This window comes from Antedon mediterranea, chromosome 11, assembly GCF_964355755.1.
Source record: "Antedon mediterranea chromosome 11, ecAntMedi1.1, whole genome shotgun sequence".
Taxonomy (NCBI): Eukaryota; Metazoa; Echinodermata; class Crinoidea; order Comatulida; family Antedonidae; genus Antedon; species Antedon mediterranea.
In genome coordinates, this window is record NC_092680.1 from 7,828,515 (window position 1) to 7,846,687 (window position 18,173).

General features: G+C 35.7%; 1 protein-coding gene and 1 pseudogene across 1 annotated transcript; both read left to right on the forward strand.

The window, feature by feature from the left end:
- The first annotated feature begins 211 nt into the window (after positions 1–211).
- LOC140063085 (arylsulfatase J-like) lies at positions 212–17,900 on the forward strand (annotated as a pseudogene).
- Positions 1,791–3,022, forward strand: LOC140062161 (uncharacterized). The gene has a single exon (XM_072108243.1). It carries the CDS (start codon positions 2,008–2,010, stop codon positions 2,863–2,865), a length of 858 nt encoding a protein of 285 aa, XP_071964344.1. The 5' UTR covers positions 1,791–2,007; the 3' UTR covers positions 2,866–3,022.
- Positions 17,901–18,173: the final 273 nt, after the last annotated feature.

The following is an 18,173-nucleotide window of genomic DNA, read 5'->3' on the forward strand; positions in this document are numbered from 1 at the left end:
TGTACTCCGTTAATCCGGCTTTAAAATTAGCATATCGATTTTAAGATTATTTCACAAAATGATATTCAGACCAGCTGGTTTAGTGAACACGCATTTTTTGTTCGTCCTTCTTTGTGTCTAAGTTGCAGAAGAACAAGACCTTTTCGCAGTGATTCTTCTTGTATGAAACGTTCATTCCCATTTATCTTCTACACTTTTATTTGATTTAAGCATGATTAATAGTGTTATAGCATTGCTTGCTATTGCTCTGCCAGTAGTGGTAGTAGTAGGCCTACTTTCTCGACAGATTAAAGTTACAGTTATTAGGCGGAATGTTGAAGAAGTTCCTGTTGTTAAGCCGAACATCGTGTTGATTGTAGCAGACGATTATGGTTTTCATGATATAGGTTACCACGATTCAAATATTAAAACACCGACTTTAGACAAATTGGCAGGAGAAGGTGTTAAGCTTGAAAAATATTATGTTCAGCCGATATGTACTCCAACAAGAAGTCAGCTGATGACTGGTAGATACCAGGTTAGTCCTTTCAGGTTATCTTCCCTCATGGGTGTCCCAAATGAGGGATTTCTATACCATATTAACATTTTTATTCCAAATGGTTTATTCACCGTTGAACCATTTTCACACCATGTAGACCTTATTTGTTTTTTTCTGTGGTAAACTGAAATTGTATGATTCATACCTGCTACGTTATTCATAAAGCAGCTCAAATAAATGTTAGTGTGAACAAACTACAGTCTATTAATAGCTGGTTCCGACATTATCAAACGTTATTATGTTATTACCTTAAAATTTCTTTTTAAAAATGTTGTCTCCATGATAAATCAATCTTGTTTTTCTCGGTCTTAGAAATTTTAGAATTTTGAGTATAGGAAATACAGTTTGTATGTGTTTTTTCTATACGATTTTCAATGTGAAGAAGTTAGTTTATGTACCATAGCTCTTTGCAAAAGTATTCCTTGAGATGTATTTTAGGTTTGTTGATTTTAATTATCAGATACACACGGGCTTACAGCACGAAATCATAAGGCCATCCGTTCCAAATTGTCTACCTCTCGATGAAGTTACTCTACCACAGAAACTAAAAGAATTTGGTTATGCAACGCATATGGTTGGTAAATGGCATCTTGGATTTTACAAGGAAGCATGTGTTCCAATTAATCGAGGCTTTGATTCATTTTTTGGTTAGTAGATTTTTAAGGGTCTATCACTTGTTCCGGCAAATCAAATCGAACGTCAATGTTTCGTTTTCACGACGCTCCACGCTATATGCGCGTAGGTCAGATCAATCGATATGTCGTCGGTCGTCGCCTGGACCATCAAACTTGTGTCGAGGCTTTAATTTATTTATAATATTTTCATTTCTTGTAAAGGTCACTATGTTGGACATGAGGACTACTACACCCATATCAGAGAGGAAGGATATGATTTCTGGGATAACTTCAAAGTAGCGACAGAATACAATAACACTTACTCTACCGTTTTATTTGCTACGAAAGCCAAAGCAGTTATCAAGGCTCATAAAAAAAGTAAAAAGGTAGTTACTTTTATTTTAATAATCAAGCAATTGAGCCCGCGAAATTGACATTCCATTTGTAGAGGCAATTTGCATATGTGTTAGCAGGTGTAACGAACGGCATGCAAACCTTTTTATTCTTTGTCTCTCTCTCTCAACTACCGACCGTCGAACAAGCAGGACGTATTTATTTTACTTACCGTTGTTTGTTAACACAAGGAACTTTGCGTATCCTGTACATGTACAGAAGAAACCATTATTATTGGAATATATTATGTGTATATAATTACGGAGCCAAGTATAAGAAGTTACTAATGATATTTGAACCCAATGCATGCTCTCACAACACAGTATAGTGGGTAAGTTGGATCTCACTAAAGTGGTGACCCCGACGTGATCTAACGAGAGTGCTTGGAATATTTAAATATTTTTCTTCGTCGTTGTTGCAAGATTACTTTGAGTTGTCGTTGTTTGATACGTGAATGGAATTATGGCGAGACCTTCTCCGGGAAGAGCTACACCGATCAAAATGGCCGCTAGAATGGATGAGGCACCACCTGTGGCGGCTGCTGTAAGTTTAAAATTGCCGCCATTTTGGCCGAATGACCCACTTATTTGGTTTGCGCAAGTGGAGGCTCAGTTTGTTACCAGAGGAATTACGGCTGAGGAAACAAAGTATTCGTATATAATTGCTTCTTTGCCGCCTAATATCGCACAGGAGGTTCGGGATTTATTGCTAAGCCCTCCATACCAGAGACCATATACCCATTTGAAATCGGAATTGGTTAAAAGGACATCCGTGTCGGAGCAAAAGCGTCTTCATCAGTTGTTAACGGAAGAATTAGGTGATCGCAAGCCTAGTCAGTTACTACGCAAGATGTACCAATTGCTGGGGGATCGTGATTTAGAGACATCCATCCTGAAACAGTTGTTTGTGCAAAGATTGCCTACTAATGTTCAATTGATATTAGCGTCCACCCGTGAGGATATGGACCTTTCAGATCTGGCAGCGTTGGCCGATAAAATTTTGAAAATTTTGGAAGTTTCTCCACCACCACCTACTATTGCCACGACAATTAAGGATACGGGTGCACGCGCAACGTCAGATGAATTAAGAGAATTGAGAGCTGAGGTTAGTAAGTTGACCAGCCTCGTTTCTTCCTTGGCGAAACAAGTCAGAGGCAGAAGCCGTAGTAAACAACGTGAAAGCCGAAAACGCTCGCCCTCTGCTACATCTAATGATGGTTTATGCTGGTATCATCATCGATATGGTAACAAGGCACATAAATGTAATTCACCATGCTCTTTTTCCTCACAGAAGGCGGGAAACGACCAAGCCAGCGACTAGAGACGGCGACAGCTGCTGGCGTTGGTGAAGGTAGTCGTCTATTTTTTATTTCTGATCGTACTTCGGGACTTAGATTCTTAGTTGACACTGGAGCGGAGGTTAGCGTGTTACCTCCATCAATAACAGACAAGTTGCACCGAAAAACTGACTTTGTATTGCAAGCAGTAAACAAATCTACAATATCTACTTATAGGGAGCGTTCCTTAACAGTTGATTTTGGATTTCGACGCACGTATAGGTGGATATTTACTGTTGCTGATGTGCCTAATGCGATTATTGGGGCCGATTTTTTACGACGTTTTGGTTTAATTGTGGACTTAAAAAATCGCCAACTTTTCGATGCTACTACTAGTATCAGTGTCAAGGGAATAGAATGTACCCTAGCATCACTTAGTCCGGTCTTTCCGACCCCAAAAGTAAATCCTCGTTTTCAGGAAATATTAAACAAATATAAAACGATTACCAAACCATGTTTTCGTAATGGAAGCGTGAAACATAATGTTACACATCAGATAAATACAAATGGGTTGCCAGTTTGTGCCAGACCTCGCCGATTATCTTCTGAGAAATTGAAAATTGCACGGGCTGAATTTGATCATATGTTACAATTAGGAATTATACGGCCCTCAGATAGTAACTGGTCGTCGCCGCTACACATGGTGCCTAAAGGAACAACAGGTGATTGGAGGCCATGTGGGGACTACCGAGCTTTAAATAATGTGACTGTTCCAGATATGTACCCCATCCCTCACATTCATGACTTTACCGCGACTCTCTCGGGTTGCAAGATTTTTTCTAAGATAGATTTGGTACGTGCATATCATCAAATACCCGTCGATCCTAAAGACATTTCAAAAACCGCTATTACTACGCCGTTTGGCATGTTCGAGTTCTTAAGAATGCCATTTGGTCTTCGAAATGCGGCACAGTCATTTCAGCGTTTTATTGACCAGGTGTTGCGGGGTATGAATTTCGTGTATGCTTACATTGATGACTTACTTATTGCCAGCATGGATACTGCTGAACATGAATTGCATCTTCAGGCACTTTTTAAACGTCTCGATGAATTTGGTATCATTGTTAATCCGTCCAAGTGTGTATGGGGTGTGTCTTCACTACAATTTTTAGGTCATCAAATTAACGAGTTTGGGATACAGCCATTGCGTTCCAAGGTTGAGGCGATTGAACAGTTTCCAGTACCAGATACTGTGCGTAAATTACGTGAGTTTCTGGGATTAATTAATTTCTACAGACGGTTTATACCTAGATGTTCGGATTTGATTCATCCATTAACTGATTTACTTGTCGGTAAACCTAAAACGGCGATTGAACTATCTCCGACGGAAATTGAATCGTTCAACAAGGTCAAGTATGCACTCGTCGAATCAACTCTTCTAGAACATCCACATCCTGACGCTGCATTGTGTTTAATGGTAGATGCGTCCAATTGCGCTGTAGGTGGTGTGTTGCAACAAATGGTAGCAGGGATTTGGCATCCACTTGCATTTTTTTCCCGACGTCTAAATCCGGTGGAAAGGAGATATAGTACTTTTGGACGGGAATTACTAGCTACCTATCTTGCAGTTAAGCATTTTCGCCACGTTCTAGAAGCTAGAACATTTTATATCTTAACTGACCATAAACCTTTAACACACGCATTACGTTCCAGCGCAGATCGATATTCGCCGCGAGAGATACGTCACTTAGACTACGTCTCACAGTTTACCACGGACATTCGACACGTCAAGGGTAGCGAGAATACCGTAGCAGACGCACTGTCACGTATGGACTTGAATGCAGTGTCAGCTTCATCGGAGCTTTCTATTGATTATGACGTCATGGCTAGGCACCAGCAAAAAGATGCGGAGTTGCTCGAACATCAGCATAAGTCTGTTTTCAAGTTGAGAGACGTACCGATAGCGACTAGCGGCGGTACTATTGTATGCGATGTCACCACTGGTAATCATAGACCATTCGTGCCCAAAGGTATGCGTAGGTTAGTGTTTGACTCTTTGCATTCACTTTCTCATCCAGGGATTCGAGCTTCACTAAAATTAATCGCTTCACGGTATGTTTGGCCTGGTATGAACAGTGATGTGCGGACATGGGCTAAATGTTGTTTAAAATGCCAGAAGAATAAGGTTCATCGCCACACTGTGACACCATTAGGTACGTTTGCGACGCCCGACATAAGATTCGACCACGTCCACATAGACTTGGTAGGACCTCTACCTGTATCGGATGGTTATACTTACCTACTTACATGTATCGATCGCTTTACAAGATGGCCAGAGGCCATATCAATCACCAATATTACCGCTGAAACTGTAGCCAAAGCGTTTGTCACTGTTTGGGTATCCAGATTCGGTGCGCCATCCACCATCACTACAGACCGTGGTCGTCAGTTCGAATCGGCACTATTCACCGCCCTATCTAACATGTTGGGCACAAAACGCATTTGAACAACATCTTACCATCCTATGTCAAATGGATTAGTTGAACGTTTTCACCGCCAATTAAAGGTTTCGCTTAAGGCTCAAGATGATCCTCAGAAGTGGAGTGAAACTTTACCTTTAGTTCTTCTGGGTCTCCGGACAGCGGTCAAAGTTGATTTAGGCTGTTCTTCATCGGAACTGGTGTATGGAGCAACCCTGAAACTTCCAGGGCAGTTTGTCGCGCCTACTGATATCGCCTCACATGAGCCTGCGAATTACGTACATAGATTGCAAAGACACATGCAGAATATTCGACCAGTGCCAACACGAGCGAATCAACGCACCGCACAAATCCACGACGATTTGCGTGAATGTACTCACGTGTTTGTTCGTTGCGATAGCGTAAAGAAACCTATTCAGTCTCCTTACAATGGGCCATTTAAAGTTTTAAACAGAACTGACAAATACTTTGTTTTGAGCATCGCAGGTAAACATGAAACTGTTAGTTTGGACAGACTAAAAGTCGCCTATGTAAATAATGGTAAAGCTATTAACAACTTTCCAGAATCGTCAAGGCAACCGGAAGCAGGGCTTTCCCCAACCGCAAGTGCTATTCCAGTCGCACCTCCGCCACGGCAAACGCGTAGCGGACGACATGTACACTGGCCACGTAAGCTTGCAGATTATGATTGCGGTTGAAGAAATTCTGTTAGTTTATTGTGCTGGAAGTTTTATACTAGAATCATTTTTTTTTATTCATCGCTCGCTAACATTTCATTTGCGATCTAGAGGGGAGCTGATGTAGAGGCAATTTGCATATGTGTTAGCAGGTGTAACGAACGGCATGCAAACCTTTTTATTCTTTGTCTCTCTCTCTCAACTACCGACCGTCGAACAAGCAGGACGTATTTATTTTACTTACCGTTGTTTGTTAACACAAGGAACTTTGCGTATCCTGTACATGTACAGAAGAAACCATTATTATTGGAATATATTATGTGTATATAATTACGGAGCCAAGTATAAGAAGTTACTAATGATATTTGAACCCAATGCATGCTCTCACAACACAGTATAGTGGGTAAGTTGGATCTCACTAAACATTTGTTGCTGTTCTGTTTGTGGGTCAGGATTTTTCAAATAATTTATCTTTAAGCGTAGTTTCCACTAGCAACGCAACGTAACGCGTAGTTCATGGGATTTAGCTAAAAATTACCCTTTTTGTTGCAAGAAAAGTTTTTTTTTGATGAAATGTCTTCTTTAGACCCTACTGAACACATTTATCAACGTTAGGAAATGGCGGCCATTTTCAATAACATACTTGGAAATGTATCTTGGAAACCGTTAGTCACAGATACGTAATTATGGTGTCAAAATCGTTAGACGCTATGTTTTTATATTCACTTTAAAGAAAAAGTTTGTCCAAAAATGAATGAAAGTGCTATTTCTAACATTATTGACCTTTGACCTTGATTTATTATATCTCAGCAACCACTAATCGGAGATTAAACAATTTAGGGCTTGAATTGTTTAGAAACAACACATTTATATCCAGTCTAATGACATGTTTTTCCCAAAAAAATTGGCGGATTCTAACATTATTGACCTTTGACCCTGATTTATCATATCTTAGCAACCACTAATAGGAGACACACACAATATGGCTCAAAATGTTCAGAAACTACACATTTATATTTAGTCTAATAGCATGTTTTAGCAAAAAATTGCTGATTCTAACATTATTGACCTTTGACCTAAACACTACAAAAAAATCGCATAACTTTGACAATATTGTACTTATGAATCTATTTTTAGTGTCAAATTGCATTTTTTTTCGCAGGGTTATTAAAGTTTTTTTCAAGTTAATAATTTATTTTTCGATCAAATTGAATTGGCATTAAATGACATATTCAACAAACAAATTTCTAAATATTATTTAGTTTATATTTTGTTAAGAATAGCATCACTCTTGAGGGCATTTTGTTAGGTTGAAACATAGTCTTATTAAGAAAGTCTTTTCTACTATACTACTAGACGTGTTGTTGATAACTGGAATTTTAAAAGATCGATATTAATGCAACATACTGTATTTAGTTTGGTTTAAATTGGCTATCGAGACTCATTAGGCTGACCACCAATTGCAATATTTTCGCCGTATACAGTAAAAACCTCAATTTTTTAAGGAATTTATTTATTTATTTCAATATAACCATATACAGTAGTACAATATAATAGTTCTTATTTCTCAACCGTAGATTGTAATAGTAAATAACGATTATTTACCTGACGTTTCGCCAACTATCAGTTAGCTTTCTCAAATACAGTAGTGATAGTGATACAGTGGTGTATAGATTTTAACTTTTTATAATTTGTTTTTGTACTTTTTTACGTGAATGTATTGTGTATGTACCATGTTTCTAATTTAATTTTTACCATTTTTTTTACCATCGAGTTTAATGCTTTTAATATAAAATATTCAGCTGCGAAGACGATATGAAATAAAATAAACAAACGTGTAAATTTGTAGGCAGTTTATGGATGAATGCAATATTTTATGCTTATAAATTTAATGTACCAATGGTCTACTTTAAACTAAACATAATAAGTCAACGTTGCAACTCTTTTACATTGTAGAGTGCCAATTCACATGTTCTAATAGATGTCCACATAAAAAAGATTCCGGTTGAAATCCTTTTCAAAATAGTTCAAATATTAATAACCATACAATAGGCAATTCTTTCTCTAGAAACATGTATGTTCTAAACAATTTGACACTGACAATTTCATATGTACAATATTTTCAAAGTTATGCGATTTAGTGTAGTGTAAAGTTCAAAGGTCAATGTTAGAATCAGCCATTTTTGCTAAAACATGCCATTATACTATAAATGTGTAGTTTCTGAACATTTTGATCCATATTATGTGTCTCTCCTATTAGTGATTGCTAAGATATGATAACTCAAGGTCAAATGTCAATATTGTTAGAATTCGCCATTTTTTGCAAAATTATGCCATTAGAGTGAATATAAAATGCCAGTGGTCTAATGGTTAGAACATCTGCATATCAAGCAGGCGGTCCGAGTTCGAGTCTCGATTGGGGCGACTTTTTCTTTTCAAATTGTAGTTATAAGCCAAAATTAAGTTTGAAATGGCGGCCATTTTGTTTTTCACATTTTAGGGGTGAAGATCTAAAAATTGGACCGGTAAACAGATTTGAATTCAGCACCCCAAAATTACCCTAAAACACATGTGTATTCGCTTTTAACACGAAATGCCTAGGCCTACAGCATTTCATTTTTATCAAATCTGGACTAGTCTAATGTGTAGTTTCTGAACAATTTAAGCCCTAATTGTGTATGTCTCCGATTAGTGGTTGCTAAGATATGATAGATCAAGGTCAAAGGTCAATAATGTTAGAAATAGCACTTCCATTCATTTTTGGAAAAACTTTTTCATTAAAGTGAATATAAAAACATATATTCTAACGATGTTGACACCATAATTAAGTATCTGTGACTATAGCGTTTTCCAAGATACAGAATACGCAACAGTTCTGCAAACATCGTTTGATTTCATGCAGGCATTATTAGAGAGCCTATGGCATTTTGTTACGTTACGTAGATTGCGTTACGTTGCGTCGCTACTGGGAACCAAGCTTTAGACCTAACTGCAGTTTATTTATAGTTTAATTTCAGATTAGATCTGCATCATCAGCAAATATCTATCTAGTCTTATAAAAATCTGAACGGAATTGGTCTAGGCCTATCTGTTCTTAGGCTATATTTTACTTGAAATAAACAAATGAATTGTAAATATTGGAAACTAAAAACGAAAGAATTGAATTAAATAATGCCATTTGTGTTTTTCAGTCACTATTTCTGTATATACCTTTTTCCAAGCAGTGCATTCGCCTCTAGAAGTTCCTGCCAGTTACGCAGAGCCATACAAATCGATTTATCCTAATGATAAATCGCGACAGACATACGCCGGCATGGTGACTTGTATGGACGAGGCAATTGGTAACATTACAGCCACTTTAAAAACAACAGGACTGTATGATAATACTGTTATTATATTTTCGTCAGGTAACATCTCTTGTGATTACGATAACGATGATTATTTTAGATAGTATTAGATATTCTTCCAAGCTTTTTTTTTTTTTTTTAATTTGTTTAAATATATCGGCATTTCTAAAATATATTAAACAGAAATTTGCAGTTTACATCTCATTATTGCATTTACTACGATTCCTTTATGAGGTTAGGTGGTTTCTAATTGGAATCTCACAGGATATATATTTATTCTTTGATTTTGTCAATAAGAAGACTTATTTGTGAATATTTCTTCACGTTTCTCATCGAATTAAATTGAGTAAGATATTAGTAGGCCTAATCATTTTTGGAGGATCACGCTTAAAGCATATGGCTTCATGCATGTTTCTCCCTATCTACCGAGAATGATTTACTTTGATAAATACCTTATTGTGTTATTATTATTGTTGTGTGGATAAACAAACATGAAACTTGAATATTGTCACTAAATCATTCTATCGAATAATAGTCATAAATGAGTGCACATACCGCATTAGCTACAGACCACGAAACATATTTACTTTAGCACTTGATTTAAAAATCCCTTTTACCATTGGATAAGATTGTTGTTGTTATAAGTTGATGAAAGTATGCTTACAACACCGGTTTATCATTTTACACTACCCAAACTTTCTTTGTAAACAATTCTTTTTAAATTCAAATAGCACACGGCAGAAAGACTACTATGCTTCGTTAAACTAGAAAGTATCTTAGGTGGTTATTTCTATATACCATTTATCAATAAAATATTATCTATGAATGTAATCAGGCAATTCACATGACAATATTTCAATATTGAAGTTTTTTTCGAATTGTAAAATCTGATAATCATAGGCCTAATCATGTTGAAATATAGGATTATATGGAATCTTATATAGCGAGGAGCTAAGTTTAGGCTTACATGCACTGAAGGTATAGGATAAATATAAATTACAGCGGCAAAAAAAGTGTATGATTGAATGTTAGAAATTATTTTTTCTTTTCAGACAATGGTGGACAGGTTACAGCTGGGGGAAATAACTGGCCATTACGTGGTTGGAAAAACACACTGTGGGAAGGGGGTGTCCGTGCGGTGGGCTTTGTTCACAGTCCCCTTCTTCCAAAACAAGTTCAAGGAACTATCAACAATGAACTAATACACGTCAGTGATTGGTTCCCAACCATTGTAGAGGGATTGGCTCAAGGTGATACTAAAGGTACTAAGCCTCTTGATGGATACAATATATGGCCGTGCATTATTAGGAATCGGCACTATTCACCGCCCTATCTAACATGTTGGGCACAAAACGCATTTGAACAACATCTTACCATCCTATGTCAAATGGATTAGTTGAACGTTTTCACCGCCAATTAAAGGTTTCGCTTAAGGCTCAAGATGATCCTCAGAAGTGGAGTGAAACTTTACCTTTAGTTCTTCTGGGTCTCCGGACAGCGGTCAAAGTTGATTTAGGCTGTTCTTCATCGGAACTGGTGTATGGAGCAACCCTGAAACTTCCAGGGCAGTTTGTCGCGCCTACTGATATCGCCTCACATGAGCCTGCGAATTACGTACATAGATTGCAAAGACACATGCAGAATATTCGACCAGTGCCAACACGAGCGAATCAACGCACCGCACAAATCCACGACGATTTGCGTGAATGTACTCACGTGTTTGTTCGTTGCGATAGCGTAAAGAAACCTATTCAGTCTCCTTACAATGGGCCATTTAAAGTTTTAAACAGAACTGACAAATACTTTGTTTTGAGCATCGCAGGTAAACATGAAACTGTTAGTTTGGACAGACTAAAAGTCGCCTATGTAAATAATGGTAAAGCTATTAACAACTTTCCAGAATCGTCAAGGCAACCGGAAGCAGGGCTTTCCCCAACCGCAAGTGCTATTCCAGTCGCACCTCCGCCACGGCAAACGCGTAGCGGACGACATGTACACTGGCCACGTAAGCTTGCAGATTATGATTGCGGTTGAAGAAATTCTGTTAGTTTATTGTGCTGGAAGTTTTATACTAGAATCATTTTTTTTTATTCATCGCTCGCTAACATTTCATTTGCGATCTAGAGGGGAGCTGATGTAGAGGCAATTTGCATATGTGTTAGCAGGTGTAACGAACGGCATGCAAACCTTTTTATTCTTTGTCTCTCTCTCTCAACTACCGACCGTCGAACAAGCAGGACGTATTTATTTTACTTACCGTTGTTTGTTAACACAAGGAACTTTGCGTATCCTGTACATGTACAGAAGAAACCATTATTATTGGAATATATTATGTGTATATAATTACGGAGCCAAGTATAAGAAGTTACTAATGATATTTGAACCCAATGCATGCTCTCACAACACAGTATAGTGGGTAAGTTGGATCTCACTAAACATTTGTTGCTGTTCTGTTTGTGGGTCAGGATTTTTCAAATAATTTATCTTTAAGCGTAGTTTCCACTAGCAACGCAACGTAACGCGTAGTTCATGGGATTTAGCTAAAAATTACCCTTTTTGTTGCAAGAAAAGTTTTTTTTTGATGAAATGTCTTCTTTAGACCCTACTGAACACATTTATCAACGTTAGGAAATGGCGGCCATTTTCAATAACATACTTGGAAATGTATCTTGGAAACCGTTAGTCACAGATACGTAATTATGGTGTCAAAATCGTTAGACGCTATGTTTTTATATTCACTTTAAAGAAAAAGTTTGTCCAAAAATGAATGAAAGTGCTATTTCTAACATTATTGACCTTTGACCTTGATTTATTATATCTCAGCAACCACTAATCGGAGATTAAACAATTTAGGGCTTGAATTGTTTAGAAACAACACATTTATATCCAGTCTAATGACATGTTTTTCCCAAAAAAATTGGCGGATTCTAACATTATTGACCTTTGACCCTGATTTATCATATCTTAGCAACCACTAATAGGAGACACACACAATATGGCTCAAAATGTTCAGAAACTACACATTTATATTTAGTCTAATAGCATGTTTTAGCAAAAAATTGCTGATTCTAACATTATTGACCTTTGACCTAAACACTACAAAAAAATCGCATAACTTTGACAATATTGTACTTATGAATCTATTTTTAGTGTCAAATTGCATTTTTTTTCGCAGGGTTATTAAAGTTTTTTTCAAGTTAATAATTTATTTTTCGATCAAATTGAATTGGCATTAAATGACATATTCAACAAACAAATTTCTAAATATTATTTAGTTTATATTTTGTTAAGAATAGCATCACTCTTGAGGGCATTTTGTTAGGTTGAAACATAGTCTTATTAAGAAAGTCTTTTCTACTATACTACTAGACGTGTTGTTGATAACTGGAATTTTAAAAGATCGATATTAATGCAACATACTGTATTTAGTTTGGTTTAAATTGGCTATCGAGACTCATTAGGCTGACCACCAATTGCAATATTTTCGCCGTATACAGTAAAAACCTCAATTTTTTAAGGAATTTATTTATTTATTTCAATATAACCATATACAGTAGTACAATATAATAGTTCTTATTTCTCAACCGTAGATTGTAATAGTAAATAACGATTATTTACCTGACGTTTCGCCAACTATCAGTTAGCTTTCTCAAATACAGTAGTGATAGTGATACAGTGGTGTATAGATTTTAACTTTTTATAATTTGTTTTTGTACTTTTTTACGTGAATGTATTGTGTATGTACCATGTTTCTAATTTAATTTTTACCATTTTTTTTACCATCGAGTTTAATGCTTTTAATATAAAATATTCAGCTGCGAAGACGATATGAAATAAAATAAACAAACGTGTAAATTTGTAGGCAGTTTATGGATGAATGCAATATTTTATGCTTATAAATTTAATGTACCAATGGTCTACTTTAAACTAAACATAATAAGTCAACGTTGCAACTCTTTTACATTGTAGAGTGCCAATTCACATGTTCTAATAGATGTCCACATAAAAAAGATTCCGGTTGAAATCCTTTTCAAAATAGTTCAAATATTAATAACCATACAATAGGCAATTCTTTCTCTAGAAACATGTATGTTCTAAACAATTTGACACTGACAATTTCATATGTACAATATTTTCAAAGTTATGCGATTTAGTGTAGTGTAAAGTTCAAAGGTCAATGTTAGAATCAGCCATTTTTGCTAAAACATGCCATTATACTATAAATGTGTAGTTTCTGAACATTTTGATCCATATTATGTGTCTCTCCTATTAGTGATTGCTAAGATATGATAACTCAAGGTCAAATGTCAATATTGTTAGAATTCGCCATTTTTTGCAAAATTATGCCATTAGAGTGAATATAAAATGCCAGTGGTCTAATGGTTAGAACATCTGCATATCAAGCAGGCGGTCCGAGTTCGAGTCTCGATTGGGGCGACTTTTTCTTTTCAAATTGTAGTTATAAGCCAAAATTAAGTTTGAAATGGCGGCCATTTTGTTTTTCACATTTTAGGGGTGAAGATCTAAAAATTGGACCGGTAAACAGATTTGAATTCAGCACCCCAAAATTACCCTAAAACACATGTGTATTCGCTTTTAACACGAAATGCCTAGGCCTACAGCATTTCATTTTTATCAAATCTGGACTAGTCTAATGTGTAGTTTCTGAACAATTTAAGCCCTAATTGTGTATGTCTCCGATTAGTGGTTGCTAAGATATGATAGATCAAGGTCAAAGGTCAATAATGTTAGAAATAGCACTTCCATTCATTTTTGGAAAAACTTTTTCATTAAAGTGAATATAAAAACATATATTCTAACGATGTTGACACCATAATTAAGTATCTGTGACTATAGCGTTTTCCAAGATACAGAATACGCAACAGTTCTGCAAACATCGTTTGATTTCATGCAGGCATTATTAGAGAGCCTATGGCATTTTGTTACGTTACGTAGATTGCGTTACGTTGCGTCGCTACTGGGAACCAAGCTTTAGACCTAACTGCAGTTTATTTATAGTTTAATTTCAGATTAGATCTGCATCCTCAGCAAATATCTATCTAGTCTTATAAAAATCTGAACGGAATTGGTCTAGGCCTATCTGTTCTTAGGCTATATTTTACTTGAAATAAACAAATGAATTGTAAATATTGGAAACTAAAAACGAAAGAATTGAATTAAATAATGCCATTTGTGTTTTTCAGTCACTATTTCTGTATATACCTTTTTCCAAGCAGTGCATTCGCCTCTAGAAGTTCCTGCCAGTTACGCAGAGCCATACAAATCGATTTATCCTAATGATAAATCGCGACAGACATACGCCGGCATGGTGACTTGTATGGACGAGGCAATTGGTAACATTACAGCCACTTTAAAAACAACAGGACTGTATGATAATACTGTTATTATATTTTCGTCAGGTAACATCTCTTGTGATTACGATAACGATGATTATTTTAGATAGTATTAGATATTCTTCCAAGCTTTTTTTTTTTTTTTTAATTTGTTTAAATATATCGGCATTTCTAAAATATATTAAACAGAAATTTGCAGTTTACATCTCATTATTGCATTTACTACGATTCCTTTATGAGGTTAGGTGGTTTCTAATTGGAATCTCACAGGATATATATTTATTCTTTGATTTTGTCAATAAGAAGACTTATTTGTGAATATTTCTTCACGTTTCTCATCGAATTAAATTGAGTAAGATATTAGTAGGCCTAATCATTTTTGGAGGATCACGCTTAAAGCATATGGCTTCATGCATGTTTCTCCCTATCTACCGAGAATGATTTACTTTGATAAATACCTTATTGTGTTATTATTATTGTTGTGTGGATAAACAAACATGAAACTTGAATATTGTCACTAAATCATTCTATCGAATAATAGTCATAAATGAGTGCACATACCGCATTAGCTACAGACCACGAAACATATTTACTTTAGCACTTGATTTAAAAATCCCTTTTACCATTGGATAAGATTGTTGTTGTTATAAGTTGATGAAAGTATGCTTACAACACCGGTTTATCATTTTACACTACCCAAACTTTCTTTGTAAACAATTCTTTTTAAATTCAAATAGCACACGGCAGAAAGACTACTATGCTTCGTTAAACTAGAAAGTATCTTAGGTGGTTATTTCTATATACCATTTATCAATAAAATATTATCTATGAATGTAATCAGGCAATTCACATGACAATATTTCAATATTGAAGTTTTTTTCGAATTGTAAAATCTGATAATCATAGGCCTAATCATGTTGAAATATAGGATTATATGGAATCTTATATAGCGAGGAGCTAAGTTTAGGCTTACATGCACTGAAGGTATAGGATAAATATAAATTACAGCGGCAAAAAAAGTGTATGATTGAATGTTAGAAATTATTTTTTCTTTTCAGACAATGGTGGACAGGTTACAGCTGGGGGAAATAACTGGCCATTACGTGGTTGGAAAAACACACTGTGGGAAGGGGGTGTCCGTGCGGTGGGCTTTGTTCACAGTCCCCTTCTTCCAAAACAAGTTCAAGGAACTATCAACAATGAACTAATACACGTCAGTGATTGGTTCCCAACCATTGTAGAGGGATTGGCTCAAGGTGATACTAAAGGTACTAAGCCTCTTGATGGATACAATATATGGCCGTGCATTATTAGGTAAGTAAAAGGCTAAATTAGTTTATGCATTTAAAATATTAAACTACTATAAATAAGATACAAATACTTTTACACAAAAGGATATTATATGCATTTCAGTTAACGTATTTGTTTGATGTTATTATAATTATTATAAATAAGGTTCTTTACGTGCGTAATAGTTGTCCGGAATATAATCATCTTCCCCAATCCTTAAATGAAATCCTCTTATCAATGTAACATTATAAACAAATCACATGAATTTTACTTTAAAGATATATTGTCTCTTTTGTAATTTTTTAAATGCAATTTCCGCATAAATAGTTTACTTTAACTAAAAAGTGAAAAAAAAAAATCTATGAAAAAAATATATAGATGTATAGCATATTTTCTGCCAGATAATGGGGTTTTTGTTAAAGTTGAACCGTATATTTCGTTTTTTTTTATAATTGAAATCATTCCCGCCCCAGTTTTTCCCTATAATAATAATAATAATAACACTAATAATAATAATAATAAGATTTTCATAGCGCACAAACTCCAGAGTGCTCAAGGCGCATTTAAAAATAAAAAGAAATAAATCATACAAATTCCTGACAAATAAAATGCAATTTCTTTGGAGGGTCCCCATCCGTTGTCGTTCTGTCGCGGTCCCGGACCCCTACCTAGGTAGTGGATAACTTTTATTCATATTAAACTGCAAAATGGCTTATTCAAGGTCTGATTTTATTAATCTTTATTTTTTATGTTTTTGAGGGACAATACGTATACATACATCAAAATTATGAATGATACGTATACACATCATGATATTAAAGCACCAGTTTAAAAAATAGAAACTTATTTATTCTTTGTGTGTAGTAAAAACGACGTCTCTCCACGAAAGGAAATTCTTCATAATATAGATCCATTGACAATCATTCAGGGTAAACAGTGGAAAAACAGCCCCTTTGATGTTCGAATAAATGCCGCTCTTAGGTCAGGTGACTGGAAGATTATTACAGGAACCGAAGGTACATTTTACTACTTTAAAACAAAATTAAAGTCACTATTATTCTTATTCTACCCTGCTTATTCAGATATGCAAATCACTGACGCAGGTCCTGGGCAGCACCGTCGGTGTGTACTCTCCAACATGTTTTTAAAGGGGTTTTAGTTTCCCCACTTTTCGACACAGAAAAAGGTTTAGATATCCTTTGGGTGTTTTACTCCTTATTGGGTCTACCACACACCTTTCAAAACAGGTCGCGGTAATTGATGCTAAAATTACACTAAATGTTCAATATTTTATACATGACGTTGTAATACGTTATTCGATATATACTTTTAGAAAGTGATGATTGGGTGGTGCCACCAGATTCTGGTATTACGCCTATTCAACCTGTTGTTGTGAAAAACCAAGTACTGTTTTTGTTCAACGTAACTGCTGATCCAAGTGAATATAACGATCTATCTGGAAAGTATTCAAAAGTTGTCGATATGATGCTAGAGAAGTTAGCGAGTTACAATAAAACCGCAGTACCATGTAAGTTTCCATTGTCGGATCCTTCCTCGGACCCTAAACTTCACGGTGGAGTCTGGGGTCCGTGGCGGTTCAGTAGGAGAGACACGTTGTTACATTCGTTTTATAGCCAATTCTTGCAATAAGGACTTTCAGGACTTTCGTATTTTCGTTCAAAATAACTTCAAACACTATCAATTGTGTACTGTTTCTAAAGGCACCTCTTTGCCAAAAGTTGATGTGCTTGGATATCCTCCCCCAAATTTACGGTAATAAAATAACCACAAGGCAGGCAGGACAACAATCTGAGATTTATGTTAGGTAATAAAAAGCAATCAACATAGTATAAAATACATATGTATAATATAATGGAAAATAAGTAAATTACGTATTGAAAATAGAGTATTCTACATTTAAGCTTAGAGCTTGCGGATTTGTTTTTGTTTTTCTTTTTGTAAGTTATTAGATTTTTTGATTTTAATAAAATCTTTCTGAAATAAAAAAATGAATTGTACAAGACGTTGATGTGCTTAGATGTCTGTCACTAGTAATACTATTTTTATTTTCTGCTACATAATTTTGGTGATTTCTACGTCATAGATCCAATGTTCCCGGATTCGCATCAGGACGCATGCGCAGCAATAAAAGTCAAAGTCGAATTGCTATAATTATAATAAGTAACTCATGAGTGCATCTTGCA

Excerpts from the sequence above, each read along its gene's own strand:
- LOC140062161 (XM_072108243.1), top strand. The coding sequence starts at position 2,008 with ATGGCGAGACCTTCTCCGGGAAGAGCTACACCGATCAAAATGGCCGCT.